This window comes from Cydia strobilella, chromosome 2, assembly GCF_947568885.1.
Source record: "Cydia strobilella chromosome 2, ilCydStro3.1, whole genome shotgun sequence".
Classification (NCBI taxonomy): domain Eukaryota; kingdom Metazoa; phylum Arthropoda; class Insecta; order Lepidoptera; family Tortricidae; genus Cydia; species Cydia strobilella.
Genome location: NC_086042.1, coordinates 20,289,153 through 20,312,534, shown reverse-complemented (window position 1 = coordinate 20,312,534; position 23,382 = coordinate 20,289,153). Strand labels below are relative to the sequence as shown.

At 35.2% G+C, this 23,382-nt stretch overlaps 1 protein-coding gene and 1 long non-coding RNA gene across 2 annotated transcripts in view; both read left to right on the top strand.

The window, feature by feature from the left end:
• Positions 1-18,377, top strand: part of LOC134754129 (uncharacterized) — an 80,801-nt gene extending 62,424 nt beyond the window's left edge. The window contains exons 5-8 of the mRNA XM_063690211.1: positions 4,895-5,030; positions 5,895-6,028; positions 14,612-14,816; positions 18,123-18,377. Of these exons, the coding sequence (XP_063546281.1) occupies positions 4,895-5,030; positions 5,895-6,028; positions 14,612-14,816; positions 18,123-18,208 (561 nt within the window). The 3' untranslated portion in view covers positions 18,209-18,377. The remainder of the gene's footprint in view (positions 1-4,894; positions 5,031-5,894; positions 6,029-14,611; positions 14,817-18,122) is intronic.
• LOC134754489 (uncharacterized) overlaps positions 1-22,222 on the top strand; it is a 156,705-nt gene extending 134,483 nt beyond the window's left edge. The window contains exon 2 of the long non-coding RNA XR_010128894.1: positions 21,942-22,222. This is a non-coding gene — a long non-coding RNA (uncharacterized LOC134754489). The remainder of the gene's footprint in view (positions 1-21,941) is intronic.
• Positions 22,223-23,382: the final 1,160 nt, after the last annotated feature.

Genomic DNA, 23,382 nt, shown 5'->3' with positions numbered 1-23,382 from the left:
TGGTGCAGGAAGGAGCGATGGATGTGGTCCCTTGGGATCGTCGGCACATATGTACCTCACCGATGAGGAGATCAAGCATCAAGCCGGGAAGAAGACCCTTAAGGACATAATGAAAATCCTGAGGGAAAACAAGGATCGGATTCCGGAGTTTGTGGCGACGGGTGCCCCAATCCTGCCGTCGTGTGCTCCAGATAAAGTCGACGTTCGTCTCTTGTTTAAGGAAATCGTGGCCCTAAATACAAGATTAGCCGAAGTTATTATGAAGTTTGAAGCTAGCCGAGTTACGCGACGAAATTACATGTTTGCGGAATGCTCCAACTCGGTCGGCGGTTTCAAATTTCAAGAGCGATTATCGACCTGACACTGGTGTCGAGTCGGTTAGTTTACGTGCTGCTGACACTGTTAAATGTGCCGCACGCGCCGCTGCATCGCCCGCGCACCCCCCGCGCGTGCGACCGCCTCCTGTCTCTTCCAAGTCACGTCAGCATGCTTATGCTGACGTTGCCGGTCAGTCTGTCGCAGCTAAACGGGACAACACGCCTTCTAAGTCGTGTAAATCACGGGCTCCCCTTTTAGAGAAGTCCTCCCGCACGGATGTGGATAAGGAGGGATTCACACTGGTGTAAAAGAATAAAAAGGCACGCAGATCGCCCCGTAAGACTCTGTGTGGCACTGCGGAGCCGGTTAATTCCGGTCTACGGATTGCAACACCGAGTAAGGCGCTACGTGTCTCGACTGCATTACTCCGCCAGAGCCGACGAGGTGGTGGAGTACATCCGCCGGAAGACTGGCTATACGCTGAGGGTGCACCAGCTACAGTCGCGTCACTATGTGCACTTCAGTTCATTTGTGGTGCGCGTGCCGCGGCCGCTGCAGGACACCATCGCTAGCGCGGACTTCTAGCCGAAGGGTGTGGTGTTCCGTGGTGGTTCCGGGGCAACTTGCCGAATTCTACACCAAGTCAGACGACGCAACGGAGCCAAGCTGTTATGTTGTCGCCTAAATCTACTTAGATTGTATTTTGTTATTATTTGTGTTTTCTCGTATTTTTGTATTTTTATTTGCTTTGTAGTTCGCAGTGCCTTAGTAGTAACACTGTAATGCTGTGTAACTAATTTGAATAATAAAATAAAATAAAAATATATTTCTACATGATTTTTTGGACAGGTAGAAATCTAAAAATTTTACCTTTGGGATAGGTTAGTACACCTACTAAAGGGGCACATTCACATTACAAATATACTGTATATTCGTACGCCAATTACCAACATTTCCAAAAATCGTAGATAATCATATGTAGAAACACAATAGATCCACATTAATAGATAAAAGAAAATATGACATCGGCAAAAGATGTTTTGGAAGGAACATTTTGTCTTACAAAAACCTGTCCGTACCGTGTTACATTTTGTAATGTAAGAATAGTATGTTTTTGTTGACAAAAGATTTAAATATTTAATTACATTACATCGTTGCTATTTTCATGGCCAATCAAGACGATATTAATTGATAATTATTTTGATAGTGTCTGAATGTTCCCCTACCTATGTACAAATATAACCCCTCGGTGGGGTAGATTCGTACATTCGAGAGCTTCTACAAAAATTCAATTCATTCATTTATTTTAAAAGTTATCGACTTCTAATCTAACTTTAAGAGTAGCGAGCGAAATGTACGCAGAATGTTATAATAAAAAATTGAGCAACCTATCTTTGAAGACCAATTTTTGAAAAATCTAAATCAAAAAAGCGTCCGAATGGTGCCTATCTTCCCTTACGGTGATATTTCAGTATGCTCATTTTTCATATTGATCCCATTCGCCCTGTGATCCTGATATTGAATTAGTACTTATAAGTTTTAAGAATGTTTTTGTAGTAAGTTTCGACAAATAGAACGCTCATCGCCGCAATCGCCGCGCCCACGGGCCACGGTCACGGTGGCAGTAAAACTAGAAACGGAAACTGGTGGTAGGAATTTGGCGGTAGTAGGTGTCAGCCAATGGTGAGCGGCTAAGTCATCTGTCAAACAGGGTTGCCTCCCTCAAATAAATAAGTATAGATTTAAAATATCGGTAGGATGCTTAATTACATATTTAACTTAGATAATTGACTTCTCGTTTATTATTATGTTTACAGTAAAATGTAATTTCATATTAATAATTCAATTACCTCATTCTCACATCACAGTGTAGTAGGCACAGTAAATTGTAATTTTATATTAATAATTCAATAACCTCACGTACACATCAAAGGAAACTTCTTTATAAATTAATATGAGTTTTGTGTATTTTAAACATTTGCACAATGAATATACTTTTATTTCTTTTCAAAAATCAGAAGTTTCCTAGTCAATCAAAGTCTAGTTTAATTGTATTCCAAATACTTATAACGTACAACTCCAATTGGGACAAAAGCTTGAGTACGCTTTGACGCTTCTAAATTGTAAAACCGCAACATCCTATAGGTGTTTGTTATCTTTCCGTCCCTTTCCTGAAAATACAAACCACTTAAATACAATTTCAAAACCAGCATCCTCGGGACCACCTCAAGAGCTTCTATTGGAATTAGAAATTCAGCTTATTAGAAAATTTTATGTTACTTTTAAGTTTTTGTTTTTAATTATGAATTCAATCTAGCTTGGATTGTTTATAAGTTTTCTAGACTTCATTGAAAACGCCTTTGAAAGGCAGAAATTTCAATTATTCTACTCTGTATTGTTTTGCTGGACCATTTGATGTTTTGTATAATTAGAATATATTATATTTCTATAGTCTGTATCTATAAATGTAAACAATGTGTTTTTAGCTTTTCGGGTACTTGAAACATTTCTCAGTTAACCAACCAAATAGAAACCTACCCGGATCTGTTCCTTCATCGTTCTGGCTTTAACCTATTTCCTTTAATCGTGTAATGATTTCATCTAACCTCAAATGGCTAAGTACACAGATATTCCACGTAAGTACTTAAACATTTTATTTTTCAAACTGAAATAGATGTCATATATTAAACCCCTTACAAACATATCTATGCGTTCGTTTGAAAGAAGCTTGTAACTATTGAATCTGGAGCCCGTTCTGATTTTCATTTCTTGTTCTAAAACTGTTATGGATTTGATCTGTCAGTTGCCAACCAGGAACATTTCTGGTCCAGAAATATCGCTTTCGATAGTTGACAGATCTAATCCAGCACAGGTTCAGAACAAAAAATTCGCCGGACTCGTCTCTTGGCAGAAAAAATATAAAAATAAAAATTTACACGGGTAATAACAAAGGAGGCGCTGAACCATTCATTTACCTATTTTACCTAATTCCATTGGATATTAAATGTTTATCTCAGCTATAAAAGATTGAGAGCAAAGGGGAAGCTCATTGAGTATTGAGTTATTATTACAGAAAAACTGTGAAATAAGAGCACGCCGAGATAAAGGGGTAAAATTTATGTACAGACGCCGGGACCGAGACAGGGAAAGATGGACTTGTTCTAAGGAAAAATGTGCCCTTGCTACAGCATGTGAAAATTGCCTGAATATACCCGGAAATGCGGTAGAGATTTTTTTGCGAGAATTATTAAATGTCTACCTTGATGCTGAGTTTGATAGAAGATGCTTTTTCGTTTTTATTGCGAAGCGAGTGCTCGCTTATGGTAATTTTAATTTGGGTAGGTACCGGATTTTAATTGCGTGAAGTACTACATATAAATAAAGACTGTTGTGATTTAGATATCATTCAACAAAAAGTATAAAAACTTAAAGCTATAATCACGTTTTATACAGAAATTGAATAATATAATAAATAATTGTCGTTTTTGAACAATATCTCGCAAGACCTGTTTCGGAGCCTTCAACAACAGAAGGGACAATTGATAGGTCAAAAGGGTAAAAAAATTGGAATTCCATTTCACTTACTTTTTATGAAATGGATACTAGATAAGATAAAGATAGTTTATTTTTCAAGTGGGCATATTATAATGCGCGTATGAACCTCAAATAAAGCTACGCCGGCTCTAACCCTACATCTCTGCCCGAGAAAATTTAAATAAAACTAAAACTAAATTAAATGATAATACTAAAAATAAAACTACTGCACTAATAAAATTTACTTAAAAATGCTTACGTAGAAATATTTTCCTCATGTGGTTTCTCTTGTCCCGTGAAAAATAAAGTAGGTATGTCTCTTTTACAACCCGATATTTGGGTCTCCCTCGCAATCCCTAAAGTCACTTGCCCTAACCGTTTTGTCCTAATGGGTAATGCTCTAATCCTGAGTTCACAGTCAAAACACAAATTTGCCATAATGTAATGATTGTCCTAAAACTCATTAGTCTCAAGCGTTCTTGTCATAACTATCAATTTATATCAGTTTTCATAAAAAATTATGACCTAAAAGCACTTGCTTTTTGTCGTAACGCTCCACATTTCGTTATAATGCTCCAGCTTCCACGAACACGAACTGCTGCTAGAAAAGTGGTTTAGCTTAGGTTAGAACTGCGTCCCCCACCAAAACAAACTGTAGACAGAAAAGAGAGTTAGGTTATGTCAGAATATTACGTCCCCCTTTTGTCAATTATCAATAATTATCTTTATGTCAAGTTGCTGTTGGGAATAATATATTAGGTCTTGAATTCATTAAAGCAACTGATATTAGGACTAATACGTAAGGACAAAAAAATAAGTCATACGATGTTATGAGAATCATACAAATGAATAAGGGCATAATATGAACGTAACGACAATTAATATATGATCCTCATCAATTAGACTCATCCAGGAATCCCAAATTAATAGTAGATCTTCATAGTTACTTTTATACCTAAATTTAATAGCTGCTAATAAATAACACGAGATAGTGAGTAATTGACCTGTATATTTAATAATAATTATATTATTTTGTTACCAGCTATCTCGCTCTAACCAGAGCCAAGTGGTTCTGACACGAGTGAGCTTCGGGCTATCGGGAAACTTCAGCTGCGAGGTGACTGCCGACGCGCCCTCATTTGCCACCTCCATTGTCTCCAATATTATGGAAGTCGTCGGTAAAATTATTTGATTTCTAGAACATAAAACATACCCTGAAATATAATGTGTTAAATTTATCTTATTAAGATCCAGTAATAACTTATGCACCATACACTTTTTGTCATCAAATATGATATCTTGAGAATATATTTCCGGAAGTTCCTGACTAACTACTATTAATAAATATGTACAAATAAATTAAAATTGGCTCTCATGCAAAATATTATCTGCTAGTTACTTATTAGTAAACTACCCACATACACTTATCGCCCATAACATTTTAAAGAAGAGATATCCGATTAATCACACTTATTCAATAATGTTCTAAAGCAAGGTTTAGACTAGCAAGAACTTGCATGCAATTTTCATTACATTGCAGTATCTGATCAAACTTTTGAATGCAGTTTACCTTAATAGCCGGCAACGTAACGTAAATTGCATGCAAGTTATATGGGGTACCCACATACACTTATCGCCCATAACATTTTAAAGAAGAGTTCGTCAATGTATCTTTCCCATATATATCCGATTAATCACACTTATTCAATAATGTTCTAAAGCAAGGTTTAGACTAGCAAGAACTTGCATGCAATTTTCATTACATTGCAGTATCTGATCAAACTTTTGAATGCAGTTTACCTTAATAGCCGACAACGTAACGTAAATTGCATGCAAGTTATATGGGGTTCTTCAAAAAAGGAGTGTACAGGTTTTTAAAGGGTCGGCAACGCGCGTGTAATATCTCCGGTGTTGCAGGCGTCCATAGGCTACGGTAACTGCTTACCATCAGGCGGGCCGTATGCTTGATTGCCACCGACGTGGTATAAAAAAAAAGTTCTTACTAGTCTAAGCCTCGCTTAAGAAAAAAAAAATTCCAACAGTCTGGCCAGCATCGCCACCGATAATTCACACGAGCCAGCACTACTACATGCCGGGCGATGTGCTGCGCGCTAACTGCTCGTCGGGGCCCAGCCGGCCGCCATCCGAGCTCGCCTTATTCCTCAACGACCAGCCTGTAAGTCAAATCAAATCTGATATATAAAGTTTCAGTTTTCCCATTGTAGTATCGTCCAAATTTCAAGCGTAACGTTTGCGCACTAACTACTCGTCGTGACCCAGCCGGCCGCCGTCGAGTACGCGTTTTTCCTCAATGTCCAGCCAGACTGTGAATAGAAACAGATAATATGTAGAACGGTAGTTTTCTCATATTAGTGTCACTCATGCTTTCAAAAAAGTAAGATATAAACATTGAACTACTTATTAAAATGTTCTACGTAAAGAACCGGCACAGAGAACCAGTATTTTGCGCCATGTGTTGTTGTTGTTTTGACAACAAACCATAGAAGCGGAGCGTGTGAATCTCGCGACCTAAACGCGTTAAGCGCCATGAATTTTTCGGCGCATATGACGTTTTGGTCACATGGTACAGGTTGCGATTGGGACAATTTCATCGTTTGGTATGGCTTCTTTATAATTAGTAATAATAACTCAAATAAAAAAAGAAGAAAAACTTGGCAAAGAAAGTAGCAAAGCTTTTTTTTACTAGTCTAATAAACCAATCTTTAAAATCTAAATTGTGATAAAATGGTTCATGAAGTAAATTATATATTTTATTTAAAAATGCATAAAGTCGGTTTGATGCACTCAGTCTCAGACACTAAAAGCGCCACTTACACCATCCCACTAACCCAGGGTTAACCGGTTAAACCGTTAACCCAGTGTCAAATTGTACTGGTAACCATTGTAACTCCAGGTTTAACCGGTTAACCCCGGGTTAGTGAATGGTGCAAGTGGCCCTAAACATCTAAATTAAAAAAGCTGACAGCAAGCTAAACATTGTGTCAGTAAAAACGAGTATATATATGCATAACATGCATGCAAATGCCCCACTTTTTATCATTCTATGCATATGTTTCTCTACGTACAACATCAAATTTCTAAAGTTCTAACCATAATTCCTTTATTTACTTTAAAAAAAAACCTGAGTAAACTAAAGAGCCTACGTTTGTGTTGCCAATATGATACATCTATTGCCATTAGAAACTTAGCCAACTTTAAAGTGTTTAATTCTTTTTCCAAAGTCAAAACGTTAAACATATCTAGAGAGCAAAAAATAAATAGAAATTTCCGTATTTCAGGCGCAATAATAAATTACCAAAATTCCTGTCATATCTGAAAACATCTGTAAATTGGTAAACCTACAATTAAGAGCAAAACGCCTCCACAATCTCCTTTCCTGTCGTTAATCGCGTAAAAGTAGACAAGGGAATTTAATTAAGAACGTTAAAATCAGGAAATGATGTTCTACTTCAGTCATTGTTTAGAGTCAAGGCTTTGATTAATTCAACACAAGTATTTATACGATTTCAGTTACATTCTTTATGTAAGTAATTCATATATGAATATTTATTTATTTATTCATTTTAAACTTTATTGCACAGTAAAAAATATACAGTGACAAAAGGCGGACTTAATGCGACACGGCATTCTCTACCAGGCAACCTTTAGGCCAAACAGAGAAGCATAGTTGGGGTGAAAGCATTTCAAGCTGTCTCTTTTTATTAAAGATTATCCATATTATCAAACATACAGAAGTAGGTATATTGTTTACTTGAAAAAGTGCAACGCAGGGCAACCAAGATGGTATATATGGATTGGGTATGTAATAAGCCATACGACCAAAGGTTTGCCAATCTTGGTTTGAAAACCCTGGAGCGAAGAAGAAAGAGAAGACCTCATTGAAACACTCAAGATCAAACATGATTATTACGACTTAACTGAACTAAAGGACCTGTTTGTTATGAACAGGAATCATGGTCTAAGAGGCCACAGCTTAAAAATTACTTGCGTTCCCATTCCGTCATTTTTTCCTTCGTATATGAAACCACCATAACATCACCATACCATTACCACTACGAGTACCATTTATTTCGGTTTATAGTTTAAATAGTAGTGTGTCTACTTGAAGTAACACAAATTAAAATGTAATAAAATATTTTCATTTTCATTTCATTTTCAAAATATTTTCGTAGAAATACCAGGAAAATTCATTTATTTACATAATAGATATATACAGAGGTATTACAATAACTGTACAAATACTAAATGTTGGCATCCGTACTTCCATAGAATAGCTTTCGTACAAAGATGTTTACTCAATATCACGCTAGATGTCGCTGAACCGACCGTGCAACTAGGTAACGACATTCTTATCGAGTTTAGATATAAGGTTCGGAAATTATTTTTCACATCACCTATTCGAAAAGGGAACTTTTCTTCCCTGCTAGGAGGGATCAAAGTGGCACTTTTCTGTTCAAGGACATTTTGTTGCCAGTATGAAATATTGACACAAAGACATATGAAATTAGTATGCATATAATCGATTACAATTTCTTTATAATCGATTACGTGCATACAATTTTTCTAACTCAAATAATATTTTGTTGTAATTGTAAACAATAAATGTAATTAGCGTATTTCAAATTAATTAATAGCATATTTAAATTAAGTAAATTAATTAATTAGCGTAATATTTACAAAGAAACGTAAAAAAACATTAGTTTAGTAATTAAATTTTTATTTTGATATTTTAGGTCTCCTTAAACGCAGCCATACTTGTCTATGCAATTTAAAAAGTTTATATTTAAAAAGTTACGTACAAATATTTCACAAAGCATAATTATGCGGTTCTGTATTGTGTATAAATATGTAAATACTTAGTTTAAATCAATAACTTTATAATAATAAATATAAGTGATATCAGTCTTCATAGTGTTCTTCCGAAGATTTGGTTCAAAGGGGTAAGAGCTTACATTGTTACCAGAAAAATCTACAAAAATAATGTACTTGATTTTCATTGTATCATTTTAGGTGTTTGCTGCTGGCTTTGAAAAGATATTAGGTACATAATTATGAGCTGTAGGTACTTTTAATTTTTCAGTACAGTCACGTCTGAGAATATCGATACGGACAAAGTGCCAGAAGTATGTACCTATACTAAGGGCGTGTATACATATTTTTGGCGCTTTGTCCGTATCGATCTTAGCTTAAAATAATAATGTTTTGAAACCTAATATATGTATGTAATTTCCTCATAGGTGATGTGAAAAGCAGTATGTGTCACATGGTAGCAAAATTATTTTCACCTTGGGCGTTAACACTTGAATCCCTCACTACGCTCAGGATTCTATGTTAGAATCCCTCGCTACGCTCAGGATTCTATTATAGAATCCTTCGCTTCGTTTAGGATTCAATTGTACGCCCTCGCCGTAAATATGTCATTTTGCTCCCTTGTGACACAATCTACTATTAATATACAGGTTATGCTGCAATGGCGTTGCGGTATGTTCGTGGAAATACGTGCAAGAGGTTAATATATGTATATTGTCTTTACTTGTGATGTTAATGTTAATGGTTCTTTCATTCTATCCCAAGTAAAGAGCGTCCTTTTTGAAATTAGGAGTACAAACACTAAACTAAATTAATAACTAGCTTAAATGTAAAATAGGCCCTAGAAACAAATTTAATTCGTTCTTAGAATACCTATTATTATGCTCGTGATTGTTTCATACTTAATACCTTTATTAACCCTAGTGGAGTTAATTACAATAATAAAGAAATATTTTGGATCGAAAACAACAATGATATTCTTTTATTATTAGATTAACCTGCAGCTGCAATGTAATATACTTTTTCTTTGTAATACGTTTGTATGAAATGTAGTTTACCATGAATAAATGAATTCTACATATTCTATTCTATTCAATACATCACATTGTTAGTTTATATCATTCATTTTCAACGTAACATAATATGTATGTAACACAATTAGTTTCAATGCTTTATGAATCGCTGTGCGGTTTCCCGTTCCTGCTGCCCGGTAAACATTATTAATAAAGTGGCCCAAGCTCTAGGGCCGGAACAGCCGCTGCTAATGGAGGAAATAAATTATTTCGTCGACTGTCTGTCCGCCTCTGAAAAGTGAGGCCTATTATAAAGTTGTGGATGAGATTAATTCTGAAGTGAAGACCAAAGTTTTCATGCATTTAGCTCTACCAAAGATTCATTGATTGTATAAGATGTGTAAAAAGTCTAAGTAAAAATTATGCCCGAATTTTACAGCTGAATATGTTTGTGCTTTGTGCTAAACGGAACTATATGGTTTATGGTAACTGAATCGTAAACTTTAGACTTACAGAATAATGAATGGAACCATACTGCGCCATCTACATTAAGCTGTTAATTTCGAAGTACTCATTTGATTAACACTTCACAGTCTTCACTTCACTTCACGTCAATCAATGAATCTTTGGTTTTTATTACATACCTAACCAAGTTCATAACAGCCATCAAAATACATATTTTAATACCACTTGCAATCCGCGCTCAGACACGAATTTATTGGTACTTATGTGAAATTTCATTTTTGTTTACTAATTGCTTTTAGATAAAGGAAATCATTGCGAGAATCCGCAAAAATTAGAAATAGGGTAGAACGGGGACAATTGAAACACGTTATGATTGAAACAATCCCAATTTCTTGAAAAATACCACACCTATGTATGCATGTGACGCTATTCAAATTTCGCATAAAATCAAGTACCTGTGCTCGCATACTTTTTCGTTTTTTTTTTTTACTTATGTATTTTGATTATTTGAATTTGTTTGGTATTTTGGATAGAAATTATGAAATCTTTTAACTGCCATTAAACAGCGATGGAGTATTGTTTGTAAATAGTATTTCTCCTTGAAGTAAAACTTGCGATGTAGGGACGGTAGAAACAACGCACTTAGGGACGATTGAAACGCTCCCCGCGTTGAATCGTTGTATTTTAAACGTCCTCACATACGAGTATACTCTGAAGAGCTACTCTGGAAAGCTAGCAGTAGAAAAGAACCACCATTACGGTGTCAATAGATAACCGATTTGGATTCAGAAATGGTTTAGGAACACGAGAAGCCCTAGTTGCAGTTCAAGTGCTAGTGCAGAACAATTTGGAATATAATTAATAATTAAGTATTATATGCATGTTTCATTGATTTTGAGAAACGACAATGTAAAACATGACAAATTAATGCATATACTCAACAAGAACGAAGTAGGCATCAAAGATCAAACAATTATCACAAACCTGTTCTGGAACCAGTCAGCACACATTATAGTCGGAACATCTGGCACTGATGATATCAAAATACGTAAAGGATGTCACCATTATTGTTTAATATTTACTCCGAAACTAAATTTCAAGAACCTTTAATGGCGTTGAAACTGGTAGCAGAGTAAACGTACAGTGATAAAATATCCTCCGATTCGCCGATGATACCGTTATCTTAGCTCACTCCCTCCAATACTTCCAACAACTCTTAAACCGCTTAAATACTGTCGTGGAAGACGGTCTAAAAATTAATATAGCAAAGACCAAGTCTATGATAATGAGCAAGAACGCGGTGGAATCGACCACGCTATCTATCAACGACAAGCCACTTGAAAGAGTCAAACATTATAAGTATTTAGGAAGCTCTCTAACGAAAAATGGGACCCACGGAAAAAGATATACGTACAAGAATAGATAAACTAAAATAAATATCATATACTATTAAGAAAAAGTGACCAAGGCCTCCAGTGCTCCAGGCTGGAATCGAACCAGCGTCCTCTGCTATCGCGGCAGGTGCCTGTGCCATTCGGCCACCGGGCCACGGCGGCATAGGTCGAATTTTTTCAAGTATATGCACTTCTTAGGTACTGAAGGCTTATGGCGCCCCCTGGCCATCCCTAAGGTAGAACAGTATGGTTCTACCTTCTAACTGAATCATCCATGTCAGCATAGGTCGAATTTTTTCAAGTATAAATATGCACTTCTTAGGTACTTCAAGGCTTATGGCGCCCCCTGGCCATCCCTAAGGTAGAACAGTATGGTTCTACCTTCTAACTGAATCATCCATGTGATTCCGAGCTAGCGAGAGAGATGGGGCTACCAATCAATAGTATTAGAAGTATTAGAACAAATTAAATTATTTTCATAAAATATTTAATTTCTTTTTATTTCAAGTAGAAGCTTGTGAATGAGTTAAATGTAATGACTGTGTTTTAAAAAATACAATTTTAAATTATATAAAAAAAGTAGAAACATAAATAAATAAATTATAAACTGAAATAAATGTAATATACTAAGAAAAACTGGGGTCACTTTTTCTGACCAAGGCCTCCATGCCCCAGTTTTAATATATATTAAATTATGATGGCCTATGCCATCAAACATAAACTGTTTCAATTCCCCAGTCTACCCTACTAAATGTTACCTATTTTGAATATTGAAAAATGTAAGTGAAATCCATTATTACTCAGAAAGGCCTTACAATGAATGTACCGTCATTCATATCAGCGTCATAAACCACATTACAACGTGGCGACATGAATGAACGTGGTTAAATTCCACCGCGTCACCATTCCGCGGTTAACGTTATTACCTGAAGTAAAAGCTTGCAGAAATACAGTCAGTGGGTGGATCAACTTTTTAAGGGGCCCACTGATTATCAGTCCGCCGGCCGGGCGATATCAGCCTGTCAGTTACAGCAAAAAATTGACAGGTGCGAACAACTGACAAGCCGATATCGCCCTGCGGACTGGTAATCAGTGGGCTTCTTTAGTGTCACTCGTTGGCATGGTTACGGTTAGTAGTCCAAGGAAAAAATAACATTTATAATCTTGATTTGCTACACTATTTGATAAGTACCCAATTGAATATGTCTGAAAATTGTATTGAGATATAAATATACTAAACTACTAAGCACGTTAGTAAAACGTGATGCAACAATTCTCTAAACAAACTGTGCCACTACTTACTGTCCCTCGGAATACGGAACAGAATAACGACACAAAAAAGTGTATCCATCCCAGTAAAGCTATTAGCCCAAAATAAGTTTATGTCAATAATTTAATTTTCGAAACAAGCTTTTAACTGTACCTACTCCTCTGTACAGCTACATCAATATTTCAATAGCACAGTGGCAATAGCTCAGCGAAACGAACCATTTTAAAATTCAGTTTTTTAATAAACTTGTAAATTATTCGTAGAAGGTACCTACTTACAAAAGTAGGTACTTACAAACAAATATAGTGTCCCTGTCACGCAAACTAAACACTAAACTTTGTGTACTTAAAACATAATATTGAGAACGAGCAAGAATTTCCTTTTGCACCACAATAGGGGTATTAGTGCACTGTTCCTGCAATGTTCCGGATATGGAGTGCTAAGCTTGGAAAATCTGCTTACTTTTTGTTCTCTTAAACAGTATTTTAACACGTTAGTTGCGCGTAGGTACTTGTTGTTGTTACAATCTCCTCATTTGTTAGTTTCTGTCCTATTTCTTATGACCTATTTTTTTCACAGAAGTTATATCATCATAATATGTATCCTATTACATATAAAAGCCATTTTCAACTATTCTCTAATCAGCGTTTGTTCCCGCCTTTCTGTTATTACCTAACTTAGAAACACCTTACGAGCAATAAAAAAGGATCACTGCATGGAGGATTCTATACCTACACAGTTAACGTAGTCATTTCTAGTGTGTTTTTACTTAAGTACATGTTAAACAGCACTTGATGTGATGAAAACAGAGTTCTGTAAACTATTTTTATAATTTTACAAAAATAGGATTACGGTTGCATCACAGCACACACAAAACCTACCTATTTGGCGATAAGAAACATTTTATTTTTATAGAAGGTGTTAACAAATTAGCTACCAATATTTATTCAGCTGATAGTACTCTGCTCCTGGAGTATATTTTATGTTTTTTTGGAGAAAATTGGAAAACAAATTTGCTGCTTAAAATAACCTCTTTCTACCTAACACAACACTTGACTGGCCACTAACTTCACGTTGATAATGACATTTAAGACAAACATTTGTTGACATTGCAGAGAGTGTTCAACATCTTGTCAGTTAAATGCACATGATGACATGATGATTATTTTTAAATAGAATTATAATTTTTTTTTTGTTCGGTAAATGAAAACAAAAAAAATGATATGAAAAGTTTTCTTCGTGTTTAGGGTTCCGTACCCAAAGGCGGGACCCTGTTACTAAGACTTCGCTGTCCGTCCGTCCATCTGTCCGTCTGTCACCAGGTTGTATCTCATGAACCGTGATAGCTAGAAAGTTGAAATTTTCACAGATGATGTATTTCTATTGCCACTATAACAACAAATACTAAAAACAGAATAAAATAAATATTTAAGTAGGGCTCCCATACAACAAACGTAATTTTTATTGCCCTTTTTTCCGTAATGGTACGGAACCCTTAACACCTTTGTACATTGTATGACAATGCAATATTAAATAAATAACAAAATTACCCTTCGTGCGCGAGTCCGACTCGCACTTGGCCGGTTTTTATTTAAAGTTAATTGTTTTAATGTAAAGTACCATCTCTTAAAATCTCGGTAACTTAGCACCGTATATATTTTAAGTATTCGAACAAAAAGGTATTAAATGTTTCCATTCAAACTCCATCATTTGTGGCCCCCATTGTAAAGAAAGCAATCACTTGTCGATATATGGCAGAGTTCTTAACATTTCTTTAAACTTACCAGGTAACACCGGGTTCGTACGAGGTGCAGCCAGCTCCCGAGGGCTTGTTCCGAGCGGAGCTCCACGTTCAGATCCAGCTGTGGCCTGCCCACTACGAGAGAGGGGCGCCCATTCTGAGATGCGAGGCCAAGGCGGGAGGAGATCTTTACAGGGATGATTCAACAATTGCTCTTTATTCTGCCAATGGAGATCCGAAAATAGAACGTGGTAAGTGCACTATTATTTAAAAAAAAAGAATGAGTAAGTCACAATACCTAATTATAATTTATTTTATGTGACGCTTAATATACCTATAGACAAGTATGTTTTTTGTAAATTAGTTCGACTCAATTCGATACTTACTCACAGTCAAACTATCTAATAAAAATTTGACAACTAAATCAGATGAAGGGTACACGGAAAGAACATGTCTAGTCACTTTGACAACATTTTGAGTTATCGCGGTTTGAAAGGAACGATGTAGGTAATTAACCACATTATTTTTGTGTATAGGTGTTTTTAAAGTGAGACAAAAAGGAGTTATATTTATAATTGCCGCGGTAACAGAAGTTGTAACTAATAGTTCATTAAGGGCTCTACATTTTGAGATTAAAATCTCATTTTCCAAAAAAAGTGACTAGACATGTGTTTCCGTGTACCCTTCAGATGTTGTTTTAAGTAGGATTATCAGATACCTATTCTTACACCATTTGCGTTGTAAATAACATAGCAAGTTGCATCTGCATTAAATTATTCGTTTCCCTTCACGCAAAATATATTTTTATCAAAAGCGCTACTAATAAGATCATTGGGCTAAAAGGGGCATTGAGAGCCCAATGAGTTATTGCTTCCCGCCTCGTTTCTGAGACAATATCCTCCAAGGGCAACAGTAGGGCGTTGTCTGGAGATAATAAATTTATCTTCGACGCAACGCAAGGCAACCCTGCCCGTACACTGAACCCTGACAGTAAATTATTTTGAGGTTCATAAATCTCAAAGGTTATGATTTGTGAGCGGTTAAAGCGACGTGTTAATATTAAAAGGCTTTTCTAACGTTGTTTTAATATGAGAACTATTTCTATTTCAGTTAACTTTAACACAAATACCTAATGAATTATTATAATATTTGTTTTCTTTTGTATTTTTGTAATATTTCAAGCTGGGCTTGCCCTGACATCAACGCACGAGGCATGCGCCCAATCTGAGCACTTCAAGCAGCGAAGCCATTATTTATTTACCAATACATACTTGATCGTGATAAAAGTATACAATATGACTGTGATACGAACTTTTATATATGATAACGAGATAATGAAACAAGCCCGTTCAAAGTTTGGCAGTTTTAGGGACTTTCAGGAGTTTCAGGACACATGACGTCAATGTTAGTTGCACGCTTAGTTTTGCCAAATCTAAAATATGCAATCTAAGATATCGATTTGTTATATTTCGAAATGTACGTACTTATATATGACCTAATGAATGAAAACGTGCACTAACAACAATCATTATCATTTGAATATTTTAGTTACCTATTACATTATCATGACAATACAATTATGTAGTTCTGTGAAATAAGTATTTTTATCAAAGCTATTTATTCGTTTTTTCTATCCATTAATTACATTTTAGTATACATACGTTGAAAGAGGATATTATATTTACAAACACGAAACAAAGGTACCTTTTGGGACCTAAGAAATATAATATACAGAGGATAAGGTAAAGAAAGAGCACAATGTTATGACAATAAAATTTAAATACTCGTACCAAAAGCCATAATATATATTTAATATTAATTCTCCAGTACTACTTCTAATCTAATATTATTCCTAGATGATGCTGGGTTAACTGGATAGAATTGCAATTAATGCGCTTTACGATATAAAATTGTGAATTTACGCTAAGAGTAAGTTGTAGTCTCAAATTAAGATACCAGAGTAAAAACTTGAATCCATTAGTAACTTGCCAACAAACACCAAAGGTTTAAGTAAATTATTTGTTGTCGTAAAAGACTTATATTATTTTAATTGAATAGGTTAATAATATTATTTTCTCGGAAGACTCCGTAAAATTTGTTCTGTTCTCTGTGCGTTCAGCTCAAAGCTGGGGAAATTAAATTACTAAAGGCTTTCAGCGGCGAAACGACGCAATGTTGCCACATGAAATAACATTTTGTAGTGAAATGTTAAAAATATTCTTAAAAATGGTGCTTGTGTTTTTAATTGAATCTAGCTTGAAAATTAATTATCGCGTAGTAGAATAGTTATTTAATTTTGTACAACAAGAGAGCCAAGTTTGATATTTCTTCTAGTGCTTATTTTGAGTCTCGTGCAAGCGAAAGATTCTATAATAAATCATTTTGAATTTTGAGCGTAGTAAGGGACTCAAAAGCGCACGAGATGTAAATAACTTTGATCTCGTGTTGTACATAGAACTTTTCACCTCAGTAGTAAGAACTCACTTCATCACTTATTCACTCATGTTTTCTTAAGGTATTCTAACTATCAATTTTAATTACCTACGGCAATAAAACACAAAAATAAAAAGAAAGAAATTTTAGTAAAATAATATGGAAATAGCGAACATCAATTGACAGTTCTATAGACAACTTTTTTGTAAAAAAAAACTGTTATATAGGGTCCGAATTGCGGATACTACTTTTTGTCAACTATAGTAGATACTGTTAAAAGTAGAATTATTTAGTTTGCGTGATAATCTTTATATTTTTGAAGTTCATTATTTTAATTGTACAAAAAAAAATGTAAAATATAGTGTTTTTATAAAATTTTAAACTTTTTTTTTTATTAAATAATTATTACGAATTCATATTTGTAGGTAGTTTGGAACGATGTGTTCTGACGTTTTTTCGGGAAGTCTATTATAAACTCTCAATATACTTGCCGTTGAACGTCGTTTGAACTTATTTGTCTCTTTCTTTATGCTAACAACGTGAAAGGGACAGAGGGAACAGAATCCAAGTATTTCGAACTTGTATTAGACCCCGCACGCTGAAGTAACATTTGGGACAATATCATAAAAGTTCAAGGGAAATTAATAACCGTAGGTGTCATACTTATGTAACCAATATATTTGTTTCAGTGATTTTTTCGAAAATCTATTTAAAAAAAAACGTCGTTTATTGCCCGTGTGCAAGTGTCATTATGAACAAGCCCCAAGATGTCTGGGACACTATGCACACTTGCAATAAAATGTACTATTACGTAATATGTATGTATTTTAGTATACTATGTTATAATTAAGTCACACGAAAATTAATGTAGGTACAGAAAACAAGCGCAAAATGGTGATAACTAGGTACATATAAACGATACATATCAACGAATACAAATTCGACATTTACATTATACGTCACGATGTAATTATACATATAAATAAGGAAATTGAAAACGAGTAACTTTTGATGGATGTAATGTATAAGAGTATAAATATGTCATTATAAAATATGGTATATGTATAATGACAATGTTTTATCACATACTTGTGTTAACTGTAGTGTATATTTTTTTGTTTCAGTTACATCACCAGGGTCCGCTACTACATTGCATGGGTGTCAAATTCTTCTGCTTATGCATACAATTATTTGGGCAAATAACACTTAGATTAGAAAATAAGAATGAAAATTATACAAATAAATAATTATACTAGATGTACTCATTCTTTCATGGATGATTGTGAATTAAGTTGAAAAACCTAAACGAGCTGACAATTATACCAAAGAATGTAAAGACTAAGACATATTGTTGATTTAATATAAATTATATATGTGAATGTAAGTTTCATTTACTTTGATACCCTCGCATCGTAATAAATACAATCTAAATTATTAATATTATTAAGCCTCGCCCCAAATTTTTTGGTCTGTCTATTAACATGTCGCATTACATAATTACAGCATTAGTAAAATTCTACTCTATTTCTAAACTTAAGAGTTCAGTTTTTAAAATAAGCATCAATATCTGACTAAGGTTAAAATACTTAATTCATGAATATTTGCTTGTGATTTCATACAAAATTTTAGGGACAGTAGACCTTATTAACCTTTAATACCCTAGCCTTCTGTCAAATTCAAATAAATTTTGTCAAAATCAGTAAACGGAATAAAACATGGAAGAACATTATCGTTCAAATTCTCGGGACAATTAGCACACATACACAATTACTCCTACATTTAAATAAGACGATACGTTTACAGAGCCTGTAATCAGAGCTGGTAAAAGAAATAAAAGTCATCTCTATTACACTAATGTACACAGCCAAGTGTATATGAAATGCATATAATGTCAATAACTATTAAGCAGCGACATTAACCCGCTTATAATTAACCTTCTTGCTGTACGTAATGGCCGCTGAGAGTTCGCGGTTTATATTTATTTTGATTAGAATATGACCTGGGCCGTGTTGCATAATAAACTACAACTAATATTACAAGTGGAACTCCTTTTCTAATTCCACTTATTAGAAAAGGAGTTCCGCTTGTAATATTGGTTGTAGTTTATTATGCAACACGGCCCTGGACAGGGATACCTACCTTTATGCCATACATTGAAGAACCAGTCAAATATTCCATGTACATAACAAGTTCGCGGGATGGTGGGCGGCACGGCGCTACCGTCGTCGTTCAAGGTCGAGTTCTAGGCAAAAAGAGTACCAAGAAGATCGGCTTTCTCTTTTGCACTGTGGGCCAGGTCACCATCAGCTTTTCGCAGTGGTGGTAAGGACTGACAAAAATTTCCCTCGGCAGCTTTGGCAAGCGACCAGAACGCGCGACTCCCAGTGGGGTAGCCCGCTAGTTTCTCACCAATTCTGCCGACGAAATCGTATTTAGCCCTGGCAATGGCTTTTTTACTAAACCTCGAGGCAGCGTTTAATTTCCGTTTCACATCAGAAACGTTCGGATTCTTATTAGCTACGGCCTTGGTCCAAGCCCTGTAAGCGGCTTGCTTGCGAACTGTAGCTTCTTTACAGGGCCGATTAAACCAAGGACGTCTGTTTGCTCCCGCAGCTATTACCGAGTTGGAAATGAAACAATCCATTCCCACCAGTATTGTCTCGGCGACATTGGCTGCGCAGGAGTCAGGATGTGAAACAGAGCTGACTTGACTGCCACACGCGTCGCAAAGCTAGTTGGCCGTGGTGGATCGGGCCGCGCACATGGCGCCCGAGTCTGGACGAGACAGTGATCTGATGAACCGAAAGGGGCGTTCACTGAAACGGAATATCTGTCCGGACGTGTGGTCAGCAGGAGATCCAGTAGAGAGCTTGTATGGTCCTCGATGTCTGGTATTCTCGTGGGAGAGCGTACCAGTTGCGAAAGTCGATAAGCCAGAAAAAAAATAGAACGTGAAGTTCTTCATTGTGGACAAACAGAAAAAAAACGAAATCATTAAGTATTAAGCGGATGGAAAGGTGCATGAAAATCCATTTCTGTATTGTTTTTTACCTTTTAAGAACGTTCAACTAAAGAAAATCAACAGCCAATTATTAAAGCCGCGTAAAAATAATTTACGTTGTAGGTATGCCACAGAAGTACTTCTTTGAAAATATGTCGGTCAAAACCCGGAATTAAAAAAAATGTTATTCCTGCTTCCTTGTTCTTCCGTTTATTCAAACATTCGTAAACAGAACAATATCTATAGATTTAGGTTAAGGCATTATGTATTTTCAATTTTGCGCGAGTCGAGCGGCAGCCCATTGCCATACGCCTGCCCGGGAGGCGCGCCGGCCAAATGTACCTAAACTGCGAAGTGACACCCCCCTGCCTGTGGCCTACTTGCTGAATAAATGTTTGATGTTGATGTTGATATGGTCTAGGTGACAAAAAAAAAGAAAATATTAAAATTTGAAATATTTTGAGCCTTGCCCAAGATAAGGGTTCAAAATAATTCAAACCTTACCGCAATGTTATTTCTTATTTACATAAAAAATTGCTAGATGAAACACTATATAACTGATATAAATATGATTATAATTACTAAGTGTCAAGCTGCATATCAAAATTAACATTACGGACAAAAAATTGGGTAAAATAACCAAAACTAAAAATTTCGACGTTTTGACGAATTTTACGTTTATATACGAACTTTATCTATGGTCACAGAGCTACCCAGAGCTAAACCAGAATTAAAAAAAACCGGACATGTGCGAGTCGTACTCTCGTTCCAAGGGTTCCGTACATTACACAATTTTTAACAATGATTTTTTTTTTTGAGAAATGTGAGTGAAATGTCTTAAAAACACGTAGGGGTCGGATCAAAAACTACATAATTAAGTCCAACTCACGCTTGACTGCACATTTCTAATAGGTTTTCCTGTCAAGGTAAAGAACTATTTTGTGTATTTTTTTCAAAACTAGACCCAGTAGTTTCGGAGATAAAGGAGGAGATAAATGCTCATTTTTCCCCTATTTTCTTGAATAACTTAATTCTAATTTGTTTATCCTAAAATTATCTTCTTCTCTTTTCTATTTTCTTTAATAACTTCTACACTCGAACAACTTTTGGGAACAAATCAAATTATTGTATTAAATATTTTGATTTGTGTGTTTTAAGTAGTCACACTACTATATATAAATTATAAACTGTAATAGATGTCATACATTAAAGAAAAAGTGACGAAGCCCTCCAGTGGTGAAGGCCGGATTCGAACCGGCGTCTTTAGCTATCGCGGCAACTCTAAGGGCAAGCAGTGCGCGCTTGCCCCCTATAAGTTGTTCATAGATGGCAGCACCAGTCTCTCCCGCTATATCGTAATTCCGTAATTAATTCGTATTTTACTATTTATATTAAAATTACTAAAAAAATATATTTCAGATCCTTAAAATAAGGTCTTTCATTTGATATGTAATACGGTACAGTTTGAAAAACTTTATTTTTAATTTTCTCATGAAATACATTCTCATTTACCCCCAAAAAGTGGTCCCCATGTTTAAAATTCATCTGTTTACATTATATGTCCGTCTTTGGGTCACAAATTTACATATATGTGTATCAAATTTCAACTTAATTGGTCCAGTAGTTTTGGAGAAAATGGGCTGTGACAGACGGACAGACAGACAGACGCACGAGTGATCCTATAAGGGTTCCGTTTTTCCTTTTGAGGTACGGAACCCTAAGAAGACCAAAAAGTTGGCGCAAATATTTCGGTAATACTTCTAAAATGAGTTTATGAAAACAAAGTTTGACCTACCAAAACCAATTCGTCATGTCTGTCTGTCTGTCTGTCTGTCCGTCCGTATGTCACAGCCACTTTTTTACGAAACTATAAGAACTATACTGTTGAAACAGTAAGTAGATGTATTCCGTGAACGGCATTAACATTTTCACACAAAAATAGAAAAAAAAAATTTTTTTTTTCATCAAATCCATACGTGTGGGGTATCTACGGATAGGTCTTCAAAAATGATATTGAGGTTTCTAATATCATTTTTTCTAAACTGAATGGTTTGCGCGAGAGACACTTCCAAAGTAGTAAAATGTGTGGCCCCCCTGTAACTTCTAAAATAAGAGAATGATAAAACTAAAAAAAAATATATGATGTACATTACCATGCAAACTTCCACCGAAAATTGGTTTGAACGAGATTTAGTAAGTAGCTTTTTTTTAATACGTCATGAATCGTAAACCGCAATTTACCTTTCATTCAATCAACTCGAATATAAAAAATATAAAATATAAAAGTACGGCGCGAGTCCGACTCGCACTTGGCCGGTTTTTTTTAGTATCTAGTTACCTCAGTATTACGTCATTTGTGGATCAATTCAATTTTTATTTTATTTTAAAGTAAACTTCCCGATTACTTAGCTCCGTTCTTGTCAGTCTAGTTCTGATCATGGGACGGGATGTAATTATTTTATTTTAATTTCATATTTACTATGCCAAAAGTAGCGTTTAAGTTAAGACTTGATCAATATTTTCCCAAACTTAATTCGTCAACCTTGGTATTAAGCACAGTGCGAACTTTACGTACCTGTCTAATACGCGTCCCCTCATTGTCGTTCAATCACGTGTCATCGTTTCATCGTCACTGATTGCAACGCGCAAAATACGTAGACTTCACTGATGCGAGAGTAAATGCACTTTTTAATTACATTTCCCGGTTATTTTAAACTGCATTTTAATTTTTGCTGCAGTAAATTTTATGACAAGTAGACATATAAGTGATATGTTGCGCGAATACTGTTATTTAAAATTGGTTAGTTCTTCTGATAAGTTGGATTATATTTAACCATACCCAATAATTTACGGAATTAATATAACGACCAAGCCTTCTTGAGCTTACCGTGGGACTTAGTCAATTTGTGTAAAGAATGTCCCTATAATATTTTTTTATTATGCCTACCTACTTAATTTAAGTTTACTAAGATATCTAGTTTCAGGCGAAAAAATGATTTATATAATGGTAGTAAGTAAAAGTTGCTTAATTATAGGAGAACACGCAAAAATTTAACAAAGTTTACAAATTAAATTTAATACGTTCCTACCTATGGCGCAATTTGGAAACTCAGGACAGTAATTAAGGCCAATACTTGTTATAAAGTTGTTTCAAAATGAACGAAACGTAGTTAACAACTTAACAGGCGTCGGAAACCTTTTCCAAATTAAAATTTTTGACGATAAAACGCAAGAGGAAGGCGAGATTAAACAAAAAGTTACCTACCTTTTATTTTACAGCAACTGAACAGGGAGGCGATTATAAAAACACATTGTCCACAGAAAACAACCATTTGAAACCCAATATTATCCACAAAATTGCCTTTATGAGCAGACCTACGGAT